Source organism: Bidens hawaiensis, unplaced genomic scaffold (genome assembly GCF_021521415.1).
Source record: "Bidens hawaiensis isolate Kalapana, Puna unplaced genomic scaffold, B.hawaiensis_p1.1 tig00030522_1, whole genome shotgun sequence".
Taxonomy (NCBI): domain Eukaryota; kingdom Viridiplantae; phylum Streptophyta; class Magnoliopsida; order Asterales; family Asteraceae; genus Bidens; species Bidens hawaiensis.
Window position 1 is genome coordinate 5,967 of NW_027495090.1, and position 19,665 is coordinate 25,631.

Genomic DNA, 19,665 nt, shown 5'->3' on the forward strand with positions numbered 1-19,665 from the left:
AACTCTAAAGTAAATATTAACCACCATCATAGGTATGTGAATTATCGTCATTAATACTAGTAAGGTTTAAGATCATACCCAGTTTTCCAGACTAATACTTTCTAGATTGACATCCCACAAATAAGGTTAAATGATATAATAAAAACAATAGAGCCGCCTAGACAAGTGTACTTTGTTTCCGATTAAGGCACACATGTTCATACCCCTCATAATATAACATCTCTCTTCTCGGTTTAATATCTGGACTAGCAAAAGATGTGCTAATATCACTCTGCTCTCAATACCACTCAGTACAAACAACTGTCCATCCATATAACTGCTTTGACACAAATGAAAATCTAGAGGACTTAAAACGGGTTGTAACGGGGCTAGGTGTAAGGGTATGGAAGGGAAATTTTTAAGTAGCTCAAACAATCTGATCCGGCTTATTACAAAACAACTAAATAACACTGACATAAACAACTGACCTATTTATTTCAACGACTAAACAACTAAACAAACTCACTAACTTTTATTTACAACCAATACTGACTAGAACATTGACTCTTTTTGAGTTTTTCTTTGACTGTTAATCATTTTTCTTTTCTTTTTTTTCTCTTTTTTTTTCAAACTCGTAATACATGAACTTTGCAACTTCAACACAAATTTATATTTTTCTTTTTTTTCTTTTTTGAAGCATAATAACACAATACTTAATACATCCTATTGATAAATACTAAAACAATTACAAAGAAACCTATTAAGCCGGATCGTCTCGTAATATCACATCGGGGTTGATTGAACGAAAGAATAGGTCCAAAAAATGTTTTCTAATGGAACCAATCCCCCGCCCTTCTCATTGCCCACGCTCATATGTATAATGTATGAGGCCCAACCCCCAGTACCCACACTCTCACTCATCCAGACGAGGCTTAACCTAATTGCCTCTATCACTTTCGCATTTATGCCAACTACGATCCCGATCCATGAGATAATCAAATCACTCTCGATGAAAGCACTCAACTGACATGTGTGTACTATGTATTATATGTGTATTATATATGTCGTCAACTCACACACGTACCGGAGGAATTAGGTTACCGACATAAACATGTGTACCTGTCCCCATGACTTGTTATCCCAGCCAAAACGACCCCATTTTCAACTTCTCGTTGTGAAAACATTTGCGAATATGACTATCGAGAAGCTGGAAAACTAACCATGACCAGAAACCTATAACTTGGCATTAATGGAAATAATTAACAGTTAACAACTTTGGTTTTTGAACACTCTTCGAGGTACTATTGTGCTAAAAATTTAAAATTTCCCCCATCCCCACACTTGAGGTTGACATTGTCCTCAATGTTAAAGGATTTAAACAATTAATGAACATTTTAGGGACGGGGTTGAAATTGATTGTTAAACAATTAAAAACTCGGGGCTCAAATGTGATGGTTCTACTAGCAATTATACAATTACACTTTTAACATTTAAACTAATAAAGCAGAACAAATTATGAAACTGAAATCACCTGATATCAACGGGACTGGAAAAGGACCAGTCGGCTTGAGAATTATCGTAAACACTCATATATCCTCGTCTCGACCAAGTACCAAACTGACAACCGAACCTGCAAAATCTCGAGACTTGTAGAAGTAAGCTTCTCACAAGTGTAAGACATCGGTCTTTTAAGAGTTATGAAAATGATTTTCTGTTGATTTTAGTAAAACAATTACCGAGCCAAATTAAGTCGTTTTATAATAAATTTTGTTAAACAAGTTAAAACGTTAAAAGACCTAACTCACTTTCGTAGGAATCACGATTGCATTTAGCGTATGCAACAAGCCCTTTAAACCCCCCGGTAGCCCGGGTGGACGAGTGAGGTCTTGTGAGGGTTTATAGGAAACTACACCCACAAAGTTTTAAATACAACATAATATACACGTACCTGAATACAAGGCCAAGTTGCCTTCCGGTTAGCGCTAAATTTTTGTTAAGGTCTTCAACTGGACCATAACTGACGTGCCATTCATGGTGGTCTCGTAGGGTGCTTGCCTCCTTCCGCTCCTAAACTTGTTCTACTCTCATCATTAGATTTTTCACATACCTGATCATAAAATTTACACATTTCTCTGTAACAATCAAACTCCACCTTTTTTCTTCTTCTCCTTCTTGACTTCTTCTTTACCTTTTCTTCATTTAACCTGTCAATCATAAAACAATCTTTCTTTTCTGTTTGATTCTCCTTCTCAGGAGATCCACACCTGTCAGTTTTATGATTAAACGAATTAGAAAACACCTTTAAACTCATTTTCTTTTCCCCGAACCTCACTCTAACCGTTCCCTCAGCACAATTAATAATAGCCTTTGTTGTAGCTAAGAACGGTCTACCCATAATAACAGTCGGTTGTGTATTCTTTACACAATCAAGCACGAGGAAATCCACAGGATAATAGAATTGACAAACTTTTACAATCCCGTCCTTTACAATACCCCTAGGACACTTAGGAGTTTGATCAGCCAACACCACTGTTGTTTTAACTTTTTGTAGTGGCCCAAATTCCAATTTATCATACAAACTCCCCGGTAAAATACTTACACAAGCTCCAAGATCCAACAAATCCCTGTCTAATTTAAAATCACCTATTTGTATTGAAATAATAGGTGTTCCTGGATCTTGGAGTTTCGGGGGAAGGGTACCCATCAAAACGGCGTTCACACTAACAGTTAAATAGAATTGTTTAGGAAACTTGTGACGTCGTTTATGGGTACTTAACTCTTCTAAACACTCAACATGATCAGGACTCGCTTTAATTTGTTCAAGCAACGGTTTATTTATTTTCACTTTTCAAAATTTTCCCACTTTTCACCCTTATGTGGTTCCCGTTTACTTAAATTTTTGGGTGCAAGTAAAGCTAAGGGAAATGGAGCTTTAACATTTAAATTACTAATTTCAGATAGCATGCTATTCGGATCAACTTTAGACTCTGTAAAACTTTTAACTTCCTGATCATGTTCACCATCACCCTTAGATTCAGTTATATCATTCACCCCACCCTCAACACATTGTGGTAAATGAGTTTCAACAATAGAAATTTCTGAAAGAGGACGAGTACTTACCTCATTTATGTGGACACTCGTTGTGTTAGACGATTTGTGAGCTGGATATATCTGAGTATCACTACAAAGCTTACCTTGATCTCTTCTGATGACTGCCACCTCTTCAGTTAACTGTCGAACCTGTTGTGGCAATGCCTTGATTTCCGTATCTCTGATCTCGTTGCCTTTTTGAATATCCATCATTAACTCAATAATTGTATCCAATTTTTCATTGATGGAGTTATCATTCGACCCATGTTGACTCGTTTGCCTATTCCCTTGATTCTACACGCTGCTCTGATAGTTACTTTGATCTCCTTCATAGCAATTCTGAATTGGTTCCTCAAAAGATCTTGCATTCTGATGTGGTGGTGCGAACAATGAGGCGTTCTTTGGTACTATAGGCACAAAATGACTGGCAACTCCTCTAACTGGGGCTCTGTGATTCACCCTATGCACTCTATCCATATACTCATCCCCATCCAGTTGTCCTCCATAATCCTTCTGTTGATCACCATTATACCTTTGCCGACCCAACTTGACCCGATTCTGACCTCTTTGATTAATTTGTGGCACCTAAGGCACAAACTCATCAAGCTCATCATATTCATATTGGTTTTGGGTTTGAGGATGTGGCAGGTCAAAGTGGGAAAATTGGTGTTTTTGTGTGAATGGTAGGTATAATAGGCTACCTGGTGGACTTTGATTACTGTAATAACTCATAACCGAACTACGCGTATGCTGTCGACACTATAATAAGTTCCTGCACAAGCAAAGACAAACAATACCAAGTGTAATACCGAACTTAAACAAATCGAAACAAAAAGAAAAATATTTTTGGATTTTTTTTTAATATTTTTGTTGTTTTTTTTTAAAAATATATATATTTTAATCAAACAAGAAACGCAACACCAAGCGCACTAGCTCCCCGGCAACGGCGCCATTTTGATGACCTTCGTTCAAGTCATGCAATAACCCAGTTAAACTAAATAGTTAGAGTAAGTAGGGTATCGTATCCACGAGGAGCATGTGATAGTATTACGATTGTTGTTATATTATTTATTTTAATATTAATCTAAATAGCTAAAGTGGACAAACGATGTCAAGCAAAATTTGAAAGATTGATTTTAAAAATAATATAAGGAAAACGCAACCTCCTCCGGGTTTCAGGTTCTAGATTTCACACAAAACTCGTTTGATTAATTGGACACCACATAGACATGGTGTTGGAAATTAGTTAAAGTGGCTATTGAGACAAGCTTTTGTCATCAAACCTATATAATTCAATTACCTAGTTTACTAGTAGCAAGTCAACCCCTTTAGTCACCCAACCCGCTTTTAGGTTTTGTCATCAACCTAACGTGGTTGTAAAGAAAGAACTCAAAACACCAAAAAACTGTTTAATTAACTAATACTTCAATTTGTTAAATTTTTGTCATCAAGTAAACAAATCCAATAAATAAATAAATAAAACAAAGTTTAATGTTTAACCTAACCGAACCATTCACCCGGAGAAAGTTACAGTGAGATTAGCCTTGCCTCATCATGATTGTGTCTTCTTTATTTTCATGCCAAACAGCCAAAGAGGCTGCTGCCCTAGCGTTTGCCTTCTGCCTTCTATTTTTCTTGTGTTGTGACCCCCCAAAAACCCTGCTATGTGATTTCTTATAAATCTCCTTGGCCTACTAAACCACACTTTCCGAATGGACTTCCTCATATACCAGCCCATGTTTCTTCTTTCTTTAATCACCTGCCCAAGTCTCGTCTTTAATTTGATCACTACAAGTTAAAAATCACATATTTATTTGTTATGCGTAGAACTTCATACACATTATTCACTTTCAATTCGATTTCATAATATAAAAATCACATATTGATTGAGGTAGCTGCCACATTTATATTATTATTATTTTTTTATTATTATTATTTTATTATTATTATTATTATTATTATTATTGTTGTTGTTGTTGCTGCTGTTGTTAAGCCCGAATCATGTGCGCATCAAACCCGATCTTCAAGATTCCAAAGCATGCTCATAAATGTCTCTAATAAGTATCTTTAATGACCAATGACCTGTAATACAAAAGCTTGTTTGAAGTACCAAAGTTCTCATAATAAACGATTAAAACTAACAAATAAACGAGAATAAATATATACAAATTAACCAACCATCAGTAGCGCGATGGCCTTGCATAACAACCCAAATCTGGGCGGCCTTGCGATACGCGACGACCTGATCATCAAGGTCATCGCGTATCGCAATGACCATGTTGCGTCACTAGACACTTGTCCAACCACTTTTCAACACGTGGCACGATATGACAGGCCACGTGTTACAAGCAGATAAGGCGGCGTCTTTTTGCGGCGTCGCGATACACGACGGGTCACAAGGAACCCATCGCGTATCGCGATGGGTCTCCAGAAGCGCCTACAAAAGCGGGAGACGGGTATGAGGCTTTCTCATCCCAAATCACCTTCATTTTCACATAGTTAACTTAGGGAGGCGTGCCCAATAGTCGTGACGAGCCGACGAACCATTTTCTCGTAGTTCGTGTAAAGAACGAAGTTATAATCGAGCTAGCAACCAAACAATCAAGTAGAACAAGATTCTACCTTTTCTTATTATCAATCTAAGTACCCGTATAAGGTAGAAGTTATGTTTAAGTTATTTGAATTATAGCTTAGATTATCAATCAAGGCTATAGCCTTTAACCTTGAAAGTATTTTGTAAACATTCACATTCATAAACAAGTTTTCATAAACATTACTTTGTAGTAAAGTAATGTTAAACAAAGATATATTTTGACGGGCATGTAGATACTGCAAGGGTAATACCACTAGTAGTAAGTTTCTTGCCTAAGGAAAAGTAATTCGTACAAATCCCAATCAACCGAGGGACCCGTTTACTTACCTGGAGAAACTTACCAACGTGTTATAACCTTTAAGCCAAAGCATGCTACATCAAACGTCAAATAAAAACTAAGTGTTTTCATTCACAATCAAAGATAAACGATTTTAAGGTTAGGCTTAGCAATCATAGCTTAATCAAAACATCATTCATATATTTTGAAACCCGAAGTTAATATTCCCCTTAATTAGGATGAATTTTGTTGTTAAGTGGAAGTTTTGTAGGTTGTTGAAGGAATTTGTGTATGTTCTTAGTATATTTAATCAACCATTGTGTCAACAACAATTTACAACCACTTTTAAAATAATATATTTGTTTTAAATAATCTCAACTATCACCTTTTGGCCACTGCCGATCTTAACTAACGAAATGACTAATGACAGTCTCACCTTTTATCATTTATTTTCTACCAATGAACCCTGACTTACTAAATTCTAACGTCGTTAGTTTTCATGATGTGGCATTCTTAATTGACATATATGTGGCATGCTTATGTGACATATTGCACTGCCACCACCACCACGACCGCCACCACCACCAGTTTCCTAAAAATATCAAAGTATTTTATATATGTTTTATTGGGTGAATTTTGACTTTTAATTCAAGCCAACAAGTTTAAAAAGAAGATAAACTATTAATATGAATCTTGTCACTTTACTTCTAGAGTTCACCTGGTACTTCAATGAAACAAATGATAATGCAAGCTTTAACCTTGATGGCTCCTCCTGCCAAATATGAAGTTGATATTATAACTCATTTATAAACAGTCCAGTACAAAGCATGATCACAAAGAAATTGTGTATACATGTTGTATCTTCTTTATTAGAAGAATTATATTTTAAAGATACAATGGAGCTAAAATAGCATTCATCTTTTGTCAAGGTTCTTTTTATAAAATTCTATCAATGTTAGGTCGGACTGCACGAACCCAATAGCATGATTTCAAAAACACAATGCAATAAATTTCAGACGCCTTTAAACCCGTGTGACCCATATGACCATTTTAGGGTTATGTTTCATTCTTTCTTCTAGTAGTGTTAATTAGAACTTGTAAATGTAGAAAGTTTTCTAAAAGTGTTTATATAAATATATCTATAGTTACTACTCTTAAAATATGTGTTATTATTATAACTTCTAAATGTATTTCCAATTAGCTTACATGCTAATTTAAGCCTATAAAAGAACCGAACATTAATGAATTGTTTGGCTAGAAGCTCATCTACGTTTATTTAAAAAACGAACAAACATGAACATGCATTTTGTTTGTTTATTTATGTTCGTGAGCATCCAGTTATGTTCGTTCATTTGTGTTCGTTTATTTACATTGATGTATTTTCGTTCGTTTATGTTTTATAAACATCTAAGTAGTTATATATATATATAAAGGGCTCATTAAAATGAATGAGGTAAATTTATGCCACTAATTTAGTTGTGCTTTCTGGATAAACTGTGATGTATTAGACTTGTTCATTTCCATTTCAAAATATTCATTTAGATTTTAAATGAACGGACATGAATGTACACGGACATGCGCTTACTTTTTATGAGCTAACAAGAACAAAGTAATGATAAGTGTAAGTCTCAAATCTGGATCACTACAATATGATATCAACCCAAACACGATGTTAGTGCAGAATCCTAACACAGTGGTGATTCAAGAACAATTATACGAAATATATAAATACGATGAACACGATGTAGTACTCCAAATGCACACGATTATATTATTAAACCTTCTGGTACATGAGATTACACAAATCGGTATTGCTCTATAGATGGTGGCTCTCTAAGTATTCAACTTCTCTCAATCTGAACAACCAGCATAAACCCTATGCATGTTATATTTATATAGGGAAACCAAAACACTAGCCCAACTATAGCCCAAAGCCCACCGAGATCCAATATGGATCTCGGTTTACATACATAGCCCAATACGAAACCCAATAAACATATAACTAAGTACGAACCACCAAATATGGACCCAACAATCTCCCCCTTGGTTTGTAGCTTCGTTCTTGTTTATTTTACTTCAAACTAGCCTAACTGAAATCCCTAGGGATTTCGGTATTGCACCAATGTAATTCTTCAACTCGTCTTCGTTTGCATCACTTTAGTCTTGATCATGTCGCGGCCTTTTGATATGCGTCAGTCTAACCAAATTATGGCCCAACAATCTCCCCCTTAGACTGATGCTTTCAAAACCTTTAGAATCTTTACTTGAACATGATCAGCAACTTCAGCATCTGCATCCAGTACTCTACCATATCCCCCTTTTTGACAACATCATCCAATTTGAATCTCAGATACTTCATATGCTTCCGTTGCAATAAATCGGTCTTGAAAGAACAATCAACTTTGATAGAAAGATCAACCAAAATATTTTTGAAAACCATTAAATAAAATAAGACAGACATATTTTTGTAATTTTTATGTTTTTCTGTGTTTTTATGATTTTCTTGAAAAGACTTGAAATGAGATCATACCAGCTAAACCAACTATAGCACAATAACCGAAATCATATTTCATTAGCAGAAGACAAATTTTAAAACGATTTCTTAACACATGTTTTTCGACGAGAGTAATCAAGAAGTAAAAAATAAAATAAATGAAATAAAATAAACCAAAAACAACAAATAAAGCAAATTTAATCACCCGGTCTTCTTGTAATTTAGCAAAACTTTGGGATCAAATTTCAGTTTTAATAAAAACGCCGCCCTTTTATGGAAAGATCCGAACATGGAATCATATCGTTTAAGAGGCTGTCACAAAGATTCATGTTCAGCATTATTATGATATAAAGAAACAGGTTGATAGCAGGTATAACAAACTTAGCATGATTTTCATTGCGTCAGTGATATGAATTAGGTTAAGTTTGGCATAAAGCTTAGATGGACATCACTCATGGACCTGTGGTGCCTCCTATCTCTTCTCAAAGCGTATTTGGCTTTCCCCAGATCACCCCAATTTGACTCCAACCCCTAGTGCTTGATCAAAAGATTTTATATAAAAGCAAATTTTAAGCTTTAAGGTTGAACGTTGGACTTACAAGCCAATGAACTGACAAGCCTTTCATTCGAGACATGACAGGACTTACTTGTGTGCCCCTATCTCTGTAGTTCTAGTTTGACCCTTTAAGCCTTTGAAATACCAAGTTTTTAACAGAACAAATTATATACATACTCATAATAAGTTTTTTTTAATGATTTTTTTTTTCATCTTTTCATTTTTTTTATAATAAACATATAGCACAATATTTTGGTGATGAAGACACTAACGGGCTCGTGTATGACTGGGTAATTGCTTTTCTGCCTATCCTTTGGAGAGATGTATATGGAGACATGCACATTTCTTCAAAATGACTCTCCACAGTAAGTTTAGCATATTTAGTTTATATCACCTCAACTTTTACGCATCATGGAAAGCTACCATACAAATCAATGACTGTTCTAGAGCCTTTTAAGCTTAATAACTTCACCCGTTAGGCACACAGAAACAATTTATCTATCACTTTCCAAAGGTTGGATCAATTTTCATTTGAAAATATTTTGAAGCTTCTAAAAAGCTGTTAACTGAATAAATATATCACTTCCCAGAAAATTACAGAAGACAGTTTAAAAACTCTGTCGCCCCGGTCACTCTTAGTTTTCAGGTAAATGGCTATCCCGTATGTCCACAAGTGGTTAACAGGACTGAACACATATGAAAATACATGTCCCTCCAACTTAGAGTTACCAACATAATTTTAAGCGAAAGAATTCAAAACAAAACACATCACAATTGCCCCAGATGCTTTCAGTCTTTAGATAAATGGCTATTATGTGAATCTACAAATAGATCACCGGACCAAACATATACAACTAAACGCACACACACTCTTTTTGAATTTTTTAATTTTCTCCCCCTAAATTTGTGCAAATACTTTTATTTACAAATTTAACCTAAAAAGACTCAATCATCGAAACATAGTATTTAATAAAAAATGAAGTGTGATAGTCAGCCAACTGATGTACTATCATTTCTCATGCACGTTCAAGTCATTTTCTCATTTTCTGGAAACAAAATACATTATACTTGAAAATACGTGAACATATTTTTTTGTATTTTTTATAAAAAATTAAAATTTTAAAATCTTTTTGACTGATCAATCTTTCATACCAAAGTGATACGGTTACCTTTTATCTTCAAGACATCATCTTTCCATTTGTTAGAATCTCCCCTAGGAATAAGCTTATTTTGAGATTCTGCATCCTTGCGATTTGAATGTCTGGAACAAACCTTTTAATATGCAATGTATTCCCTGATTTTTTCCTACACACTTAGAGAGCAGATTAAAAACATTCTATCACCCTAAATTCCCGTCCATGCAACAAATAATCCATTTTATGGTTTAAAGATTTAAAACAATGGATATTTTCCCTGTCATGTGCCTGGAACAACCCAATTAATAAACAATGAATTTTTGGTTGTTCCTACACGCATAGCGGGATTAGTTGGACATAGGAACCAAAGTAATAAATGTCTTGGGGTTTCCTTGAGCATCAACATATGTGACCTCTTGCCAACTCATATCATTCTCATCTTTAACAGAATCATTGTTATGACAGATTCTGATTGCGGAGTTTTAAGTTTCCAAGTCTGTCTTGGTTTAGTGAAATTAAAAGGAACAGACTTTGGAGTGGAGCAATTTGAATTCGAATTCTTAGAACTCCCAACACTCTTTGAATTCTGAAAATTTATTCTTCTTTTAACATTTTCTAAATCATTTGAGTGCAAACCTGCCATATTAACTTTGAATCCTTGAGTATCTGTGACCCGTTGTACAAATACTCGTGGTTTTCTAAAATAAGCATTTTGTTTAACCACTGGATTCAGTTGAAATCTATTACCTTTCACCTGAGGGGCTTGTCTATTTACAGCACGGTAGTGACACTCCTTTGCCAAATGCCCGCCGATCCCGCAGACGAAACACGCCTTCATCCTTCTTCTAATGTCAACGGATACAGTTGCCTCATGTTAGAATTCCTTCATAGGAAAGGTTTATCCATTATTCTTGCCCCTTGGCACAGGCTTCTGATTTTGCTTGTAGTATGGAACATATAGACGATGGACACAATTTCTGGCTATATGTCCTGGCGTGCCACAGTGGTAACATGTTTGCCTCTTGATATAAGTAGCACCCGATGATTTATCAACACATGGAGATCCGTAGGATCTATGAGGACGAGACTGTCCTTGTTGTGCTGATTTGTTACGTGCCTTCCCTTTGTTGCCACAACTGTGTATTACTATTAGTACAATTTTGAGTTGTGGTGTCATCTGAGTTTGATGGCACGTTAGAATGAGAATCATTTTCACTAGCCTGAACCCCTTTACTATCAGAAGCAACATCATTTACTATATCTGCACATGAAGTAAAAGCATCAAAATTGTTCACACATTTAAAAACAGGCTTGATTTCCTCTAGGGATCTTGATCCAACAGTTTCAGATTGAACCTGTTTACCATACTTCATGTCTTTTATCTTTTCATCCTGTTCTTGGGTGACAGGGGTAGGGACATAATTGTGGTTGTAAGGTGGGGGAACTTGACTGTATCTTATTCCCTCACCTTCATTTTCCTTCCACCATAATTTGTTTTCAATCATTGAGTTAACTACTTTACTGGAACCATCGAATTTTTTAAAATCAAGTTCAGCCTTTTCAAACTTGCTAGTTAGATTCAAGATTTATAACTTGGAGGCTTTCAGTTTAGCAGTTAACTCAGCAATTTCTTGTTTGGCATCTAGGTGATGACAACTTTTTATACTAAAATCAGACTTAAGATTTTTAATGTCCTTGTTCTATGCTTCTATTTTGTCTAGAAAGCCTTTATCATTTTTCTTAAGTTCAAAATTTTCCGATTTTATTCTCTCCATATCTCAACTTAGACTGTCGTTATGAATCTTATACATTTCTATTTTTTCACCACAATTTAAAGAACATGGTTTAAAACTTATCTCAGATGAATTTTGATATACTTCTTGTGAGGAAGCAGACTGATTAAGAGTACTTCCAAACATTGAGATGAGTTGTGGAGAATCCGTTGAGTAATTAAAGAGATTAAACTGATTTTCCAGCCAAAATTTCTCGAAAAAATGTGATCGCCAAAATTCTCAAGATAGATGTCCCGCTCAAAAGAGGCGTCCAGGAAAAATTTCGTTCAAGACAAATTTTCCGTTTTTCCCGCCAAAAATTCACCGAAAATCACCCGAAAAAAATTGTTTTCGCCAAAATTTTCAAGAGTGGATTTTTACTAATAAGGAGTATTCTGGAAAATTTTCGTTCAAGAAAAAATTTCCCGCCAAAATACTCTGTTTTTTTTTTAATAATACTCCTTAACCGAGAACTCCTTTGAACGAGAACTAAGTTTGGCCGAAAACAGATGTTGACCGAGTACCCTTGCTGACCGAAAACACTTGATTACCGAGAACTCTTAAGAATGGCCGAAAACCCCTTACAGTTGACCGAAAACCACCAAAGTTGACCGACAACCACAAGTGTTGACCGAAAACTATAGTTATTGACCGAGAATGCTTTAATCTGGCTGAGAACGTTTGTACTGGGCCGAGAACTACCAAAAAAATTAAGTCTGATCAGTCAGATTTGGTAACAAATTAAACTGGTATTTATGGAATTCAAATTATTTCCAAGATTAACAGATCAATGACCAAAATAGTGGCAATCTTTTTCTCCGATCAAACACTCGCAGGAAAAACGCAAAAACCATCGGAAAAACTTATTCTCGAATCTTTGATATCACAATAACGAGCCTGAATAAGGTCGAAGGCTCTGATACCAATTGTAAGTCCCGAATCTGGATCACTACAATATGATATCAACCCAAACACGATGTTAGTGCAGAATCCTAACACAGTGGTGATTCAAGAACAATTATATGAAATATATAAATATGAAGAACACGATGTAGTACTCCAAATGCACACGATTATATTATTAAACCTTCTGGTACATGAGATTACACAAATCGGTATTGCTCTCTAGATGGTGGCTCTCTAAGTATTCAACTTCTCTCAATCTGAACAACCAACATAAACCCTATGCATGTTATCTTTATATAGGGAAACCAAAACACTAGCCCAACTATAGCCCAAAGCCCACCGAGATCCATATTGGATCTCGGTTTACATACATAGCCCAATACGTAACCCAATAAACATATAACTAAGTGCGAACCACCAAATATGGACCTAACAATCTCCCCCTTGGTTTGTAGCTTCGTTCTTGTTTATTTTACTTCAAACTAGCCTAACCGAAATCCATAGGGATTTCGGTATTGCACCAATGTAATTCTTCAACTCGTCTTCGTTTGCATCACTTTAGTCTTGATCATTTCGTGGCCTTTTGATATGCGTCAGTCTAACCAAATTATGACCCAACAATAAGGTACTTTAGAATACCAAGGATTCCATTATACCAACGGCCTGTTTCCCATTTCCAAAAGACGAAGCCAAATATTTTGGTCTAAATATAAACAAAATATGTAACCTCCATTATGACTAAATGTCCGAATCTCAATCAAATACGCTTCTTGTTAACACTAGATTGTTTATGATTTATGACCCGCATCAATTGAGAAAGAAACCAACACCTTAAAATTTAACTTTCTAAATTTGTATTGATGCATGAATATATTTATTTCAGAATTGACCTTGTTTTCAACATGCTTGATATCTGATGATAAAATATCAATAAGTTGTTATTCGTTACCCAAAACAACGTCAGCAATGTTATTGAAATAAGATTTTTTTATCATGTCAAATGCTTCAAAATTTGGATTCTTTTGCAATAGAAAGTTGGTATTACCTACTAGTGATTTTTTTTAATAAACAGATTATGGTAATGATCATACTATTGTTGTAACAAAAATAATTATCAAAGGTAAAAGAAAGTTGCATATCTTTTCTTTTTACCTAATTATAGAGACTTCATTCTCGTCCCATAAAACATGTCTTGTCTCACAAAAATGTATTCTTTGCTCATTTTTTAAGAACTACGTCGAAGATAAAACACACATTTGACACTACAGTTAGCATGCAACTCAAGTTGCAAGAACAATTCTCTGTTTGTAATATGCGAAATTATATTATTTCTTTATTTATATGCAAAACTGTAGATAACACAATCGTTCAATTTAGATACTTAAACTTACAAATAAGTAAAACATGTAGTTATGTTGAGTTTAAAGTGAAGTTTCAAACACCAACAATATTGTTATCTAAAAAAATATATTATTAAACAAAAACATATAAATCCAAAAGTCAAACAAACAGATGTGAATAAAAAAACAAAAATGTTGCAAATTAAATAAGCATCTAAATTAAAGTGTGTTATGATCTGCAAATAAACAGGAGATAAACAATTTACAAATCCTTAAAGTTATATCCAATCTGCATAAAAGAAATTATTTGACCATGAAACCCAAAGTTTACTGAAATACCCCACTAAAGTACTTAAGTAAATTAAAATCAATATCATGAAATTAAATTTTAAAAATAAATGTTTGATCATTAAAGTCAAACTCCAGCAGAATACCCTACTGAGGTGTTTAACCCAAAACATTAATGCTACCATATTTAATAATCTGATACTTTAACTTTGAAAGTAAACAAAACCTAATTCACTTTAGCTTTAAGTTTCTGATTAAAATTAAACATATATTTATAGATCACAGTTTTGGAGTTTATCAATAAAACATCTAACATAAAATCAAGACGAATCTGGATGTGGTCAAGCCTAAAGAAACAAATATTAATAGTTGTAAAACATAGTACTTGTAGCAATTATATCTTTTAACATTGATGAATAGCAGCGATGGCTTTCTTCTAGATCAATTAGAGTTCCATTGTAACAAACCGCTCTAATCATATACAAAATAATAATAATACCAAATGTACATGATTTCGAAGGATGTAAAGTTCCAACAACTTATCCAGACATGATTTTGTTATCGGGATCATAAACCTCAAATGATCTTCAATAACTAATAAAAGCATAACTAAAAAATAACCCTAATCAGAACACTAACAGAAATAACCTTTTGAAATTAAATACAATAATAATAATAAATATCATAAAACCTTAAAAAAATTAACAAAAAAATCTAATTAATAAAGAACTATGAATATTTAATAGTTAACAAAGACCGGTCTTAAATGTATAACAAAAGCCAATCAATTTTAGGTATACATATAGATTATGGGCAATGATACAACTTACTTATTGAATTCGATTTGAAATTAGCATAATAAGAAAAAGACGCCTGCAAAAAAAAGCAGATTCTAAATTAGTGTGAAGTTAATGTGTTGCTGAAGTGATGAAATCGCACCATGGAATCGTTGATTGAAAGGTAAGGTTTTGCAATTGTGAAGATAAAGAAAGACTTTCAATCCACCATGACCGTCGCTCAGTCTTCTCTCTGTTTCAATCCACACCAGCGATAAGGTGGGTGTGAGCAAGGTCTCGCAAGCAGAGGAAAGAGGAAAATGTTAAGGTGAGTTGTTATGACCCGTGGGCTATCCGGGTTTCATTAGAAGCCCCATACCCATCAAAACGGTTCAAACATATAAAATGACTCCATTTACAAATGAAGTAATCTGGTAGCTTGAGAGGGAGGCGAGGAGTGACCAGAGCGCGGCACGTAGGATATTAAAGGTTTCATTCGTATTACGGGGTTATTTTATATTACTCGTTTCTAATATATATATGTGTGTGTGTGTGTGTGTGTGTGTGTGTGTGTGTGTATGGGATGATTCAGGAGAGAAATCATATTATTGTGAAAAGTGTGAGAAATAAATTTTGACCCTTGATTATGTTTGATCTATGGTTATTAATTAAAATGACATACTTGTAATTAATAATACTTTCATTTAAATGGTAAGAAAAAGGCATTTTGGTACCTTTTTGTAATTAATTATAGCATTATTTAATGTTGTTAATCTAAAATTAGAATAACACGTCAAATTAGAGTTATTTTTGTAAATTTTGTACCCTACATAATCAATGTAATTTATGCCATCATTTAAAATGATGAATATCTAATTATTATTAATTTTTTTACGTCTTTACAGGTAGTGTTTCAAAATTTATTATATATATTATTTAAAATCTATAATCCATAGTATTTTTCTTTCCTATAATTATTATTTAAAACATATATATGTAGGTTAATGGTAAAAAAAATGACCTAGACAAGTAATGTAGTCGTTTACACATAAGTCATATTCACTTATACAAATTGTTACTTGTTTTTATTCTATCTGACACACAACTTATATTCACCTACACAGACTGTTATTTACAATTATTATTATCAACACGTAACTAACATTAACCTACACAAAACTTATATTCGCCTACACAGAATGTTAGTTACATTTATTTTTATCAATACGTAACTAACATTGACCTACACACAACTCATATTCGCCTACACAAATTGTTAGTACATTTTACTTTCACATACACATAATTAATATACACCTACACACAACACGTATTTAACGACACATTAGAGATTGATTTAAAGGATAAATAAAATATATATAAAAAAACATTGATTTATAGCTTTTCTATAAGAAATCGATTAACAATTAAATAAAATAAGTAAATAATTCAAACATAAAAAAATGTTTCGTAACTTTTTAATAATAAAAAACGATTAAAAACAACTATAATAAAATAAAAAGCATGACTCCCATAAGATACCGATACAATATAGATAACAATTAGAAAATATGCAAGACTTGGATTAAAAAATTATAATCAATAAAAGAACATTTGCTCGATCCGAATGTATGATGATGAGATACCAAATACCTTTATGTTTTTAATTTAATTAAAACTAAATAAATTAGAAAAAAAAGAATAAAATGTGATCTTATAATTGATCAGCGCAGTGCACATAAAAACCATAATGTACTTTTATAATACATACACATAAATTAATTAATAAAAGAATTATAGTGAAATCTCTAAAACTTTAATACTTACCATATAAAATGGCATTTCCAAAACAAGTTTAATAGTTTCCATATAAACTTGTTATGAAATTTTACCATTCTACCCCTATATTTAATTAAAAAGGAAAAACAAAAGAAAAATTCTGATTAGTTGGATTGACTTCTCACACTTCTCGCAATAACTTGACTTCTCTCCAGAACTTAATCATATATATATATATATGATTTTAATTTTATGTACTGTAAGAAAGTTAATAATTATATGCTTAGAATTTGATGATGAAAATTGTTTCATAAATAAATTAGATATTATACCCGGTTTAAAAGTCATATGGGTTTGGTAAAATCTATGACCCGTTTTTTTTAATATATAATTGTTTCTTAATTATAAATCATAACTTTTTTAAAATATATATATATATATATATATATATATATTAATCTTTAGTATATACCTATTTTATAGGATTTTCATATCAAATATTTGGTTAAATTAATTTTTAATTTAATGAGATGTTAAAACGCGTTTAAAAACTGTCTGGGTTTGATAATACGCATACATGTGAATTCGGGTCAAATGCATGAGAAGCCTCAATTTAAAAATCAAGCAATCTGGTGGCTTCCAAAAAATGGAAAAACGACCACATCGCGACACATAAGATTTTTGAGCTTTCGTTTATATATATTATAGATAGATTATGAAAGTAATTTAAGGGGGCCCGGGGTGGAGCGTGACCGGCCTCCATCACGCGTGATGGCCTCACGCACACCGCCGCTGGTGCCCCATCACGCGTGATGGGGGGTCTTTGCGTGATGGCTATCACGCTGTGAGGGGGTGGTTTCCAAGAAAATATGAACGTTGAGGGTTTGGACTTGGACTTGGACTTGGACTTGGACTTGGTGGATTCCTATCACATTACACCGCACCACACCACACAACCATCCCTATCAAATTCCATCACATGTGGTGAATTTGAACTTTATGACATAACACACCACCATTAAATTTGGTGGGTGATGAAAGTGGAACCACCCCCTCCCCCAATATGTTAATCTTTTACTTCATTACTCAATTATGAATCGTAAACCGTAAAATATGTTATTTTTATATATTATTTTTCCTTACGACCAGTGGGAGAAATCTACAGAACGAACATGTGGAGTTGTGAACTCTTGGTCCTTCACTCCTCCACATGCAATATTTTAGCCCATGCAATTATTGGTCATGTGAAAATTACAAAAAAATGCACACTCTCTCTCTACATGTATTACAGATAATTAATAATTAAAACTAATTTAAATGCATTATTGAATAAATATAAAAGTGAAATAGACAAAGGAACATGTATAGGTGTATGTTTGGATTTTTAAATCAATCACATACTTGTCTTTTCTCATTATTATTGAAGCATCAAATTTAGGTCGGATCAAGTAGTACTACGTGACATCTAATTCCTATAATTAGTTTAGATGCATTGATTACTGCTAAATTAAAAAAGTGAGCTAAAAAAACATATATAATTATATCAAATAACTCCGGTAAAATTTTTTTTATTTGTTACCATATCTTATACTTGTCTTTATGTATTATTTACGTATCTAACTGTCAAGTGCTATTATTTCATCAACCATTTTTAAAAGACCAACTCAAGTAAGAATAATATGAGATCATCACTTGTCATATTCAAACCAAAATAAAATAGTGGCATAAATCATCCCAAAGATAGGTTTTTTATTCAAATGCATACTAAAAAACCAAGAAAAAGAAAACCAAAATTTTATCAACTGTGTTTCAAACTATCACAATCATGATCATTTACCAAATTCTATACAAAAATTACCAATACATCATAACACCCTAGCTAAAAGCTTCACAAAATGTAGAACATAATAATATTATATCATGGCTTACTTTTAGAGACACTTAGATCTTCATCATTCGCTAAAATATAACCGGAAGCCGATCGTGGTCGATAAACAATCGATTCAGAAACCGCACATGTTCGTTTACACGACGAATACATACTCACCACAAATCGCTTAGAGTTCTTGCCTTCCATCTCAACATTATTATTAACATCTTTTGAACACTCAACAAAGGCGGCTAAAAACGGGTCGTTGTTGAAACTCCTGCTGCTTCTATACTTCTTGATCGCCGGAGAATGGTTAGCTGCCACGTGGCTTGATGGCGGTAGAGGAAGGAGGTTTTGTGTTGAGTCATTGTTTCTGTTGGTGTTTTTGGGGATCCCGGGATATTGTTCCCAAGAGAAGGGGATGCTGAGGTAGTGGAGTGGGGTCGGAGGGTCGTCGGCGATGGTTTCGGAGAAGGAATAAGACTTATTCCGGCGGTTGGGTCGCCGGATATCCATGGAAGATGTGTTGGTTAATAAAGACAAATGTGTTCTCATATATGGATGGATACTATATGTAAGGGTTTTATTATTTATAAAATGAGATTAATGTACAAGGGTGGTACATAGATGTCTTGGCTTTCATGTGACATGTGTTGGATTTTTTTTTTTTTAAGTTTTTTGTTTAAAGAACATAGTAATATACACAAATATACATGTGTAGAGAAAGGGCTAAGTAAAATAGGGTTTCTTTGAATATAGTAAGTGTTTTGAATAACTGATTGTATAAAGTATGAAGGTTAAAATTGATA

At 33.6% G+C, this 19,665-nt stretch overlaps 1 protein-coding gene across 1 annotated transcript; it reads right to left on the reverse strand.

Annotated features, from left to right (window-relative positions):
- Window positions 1-18,871: 18,871 nt before the first annotated feature.
- On the reverse strand, window positions 18,872-19,665 carry LOC143580551 (uncharacterized). The gene has a single exon (XM_077063544.1). The coding sequence runs from the start codon at window positions 19,409-19,411 to the stop codon at window positions 18,905-18,907; it is 507 nt and encodes a 168-aa protein (XP_076919659.1). The 5' UTR covers window positions 19,412-19,665; the 3' UTR covers window positions 18,872-18,904.

What these genes read in the sequence shown, in the direction of transcription:
- LOC143580551 (XM_077063544.1), bottom strand. Translation starts at nt 19,411, where the DNA reads ATGAGAACACATTTGTCTTTATTAACCAACACATCTTCCATGGATATC.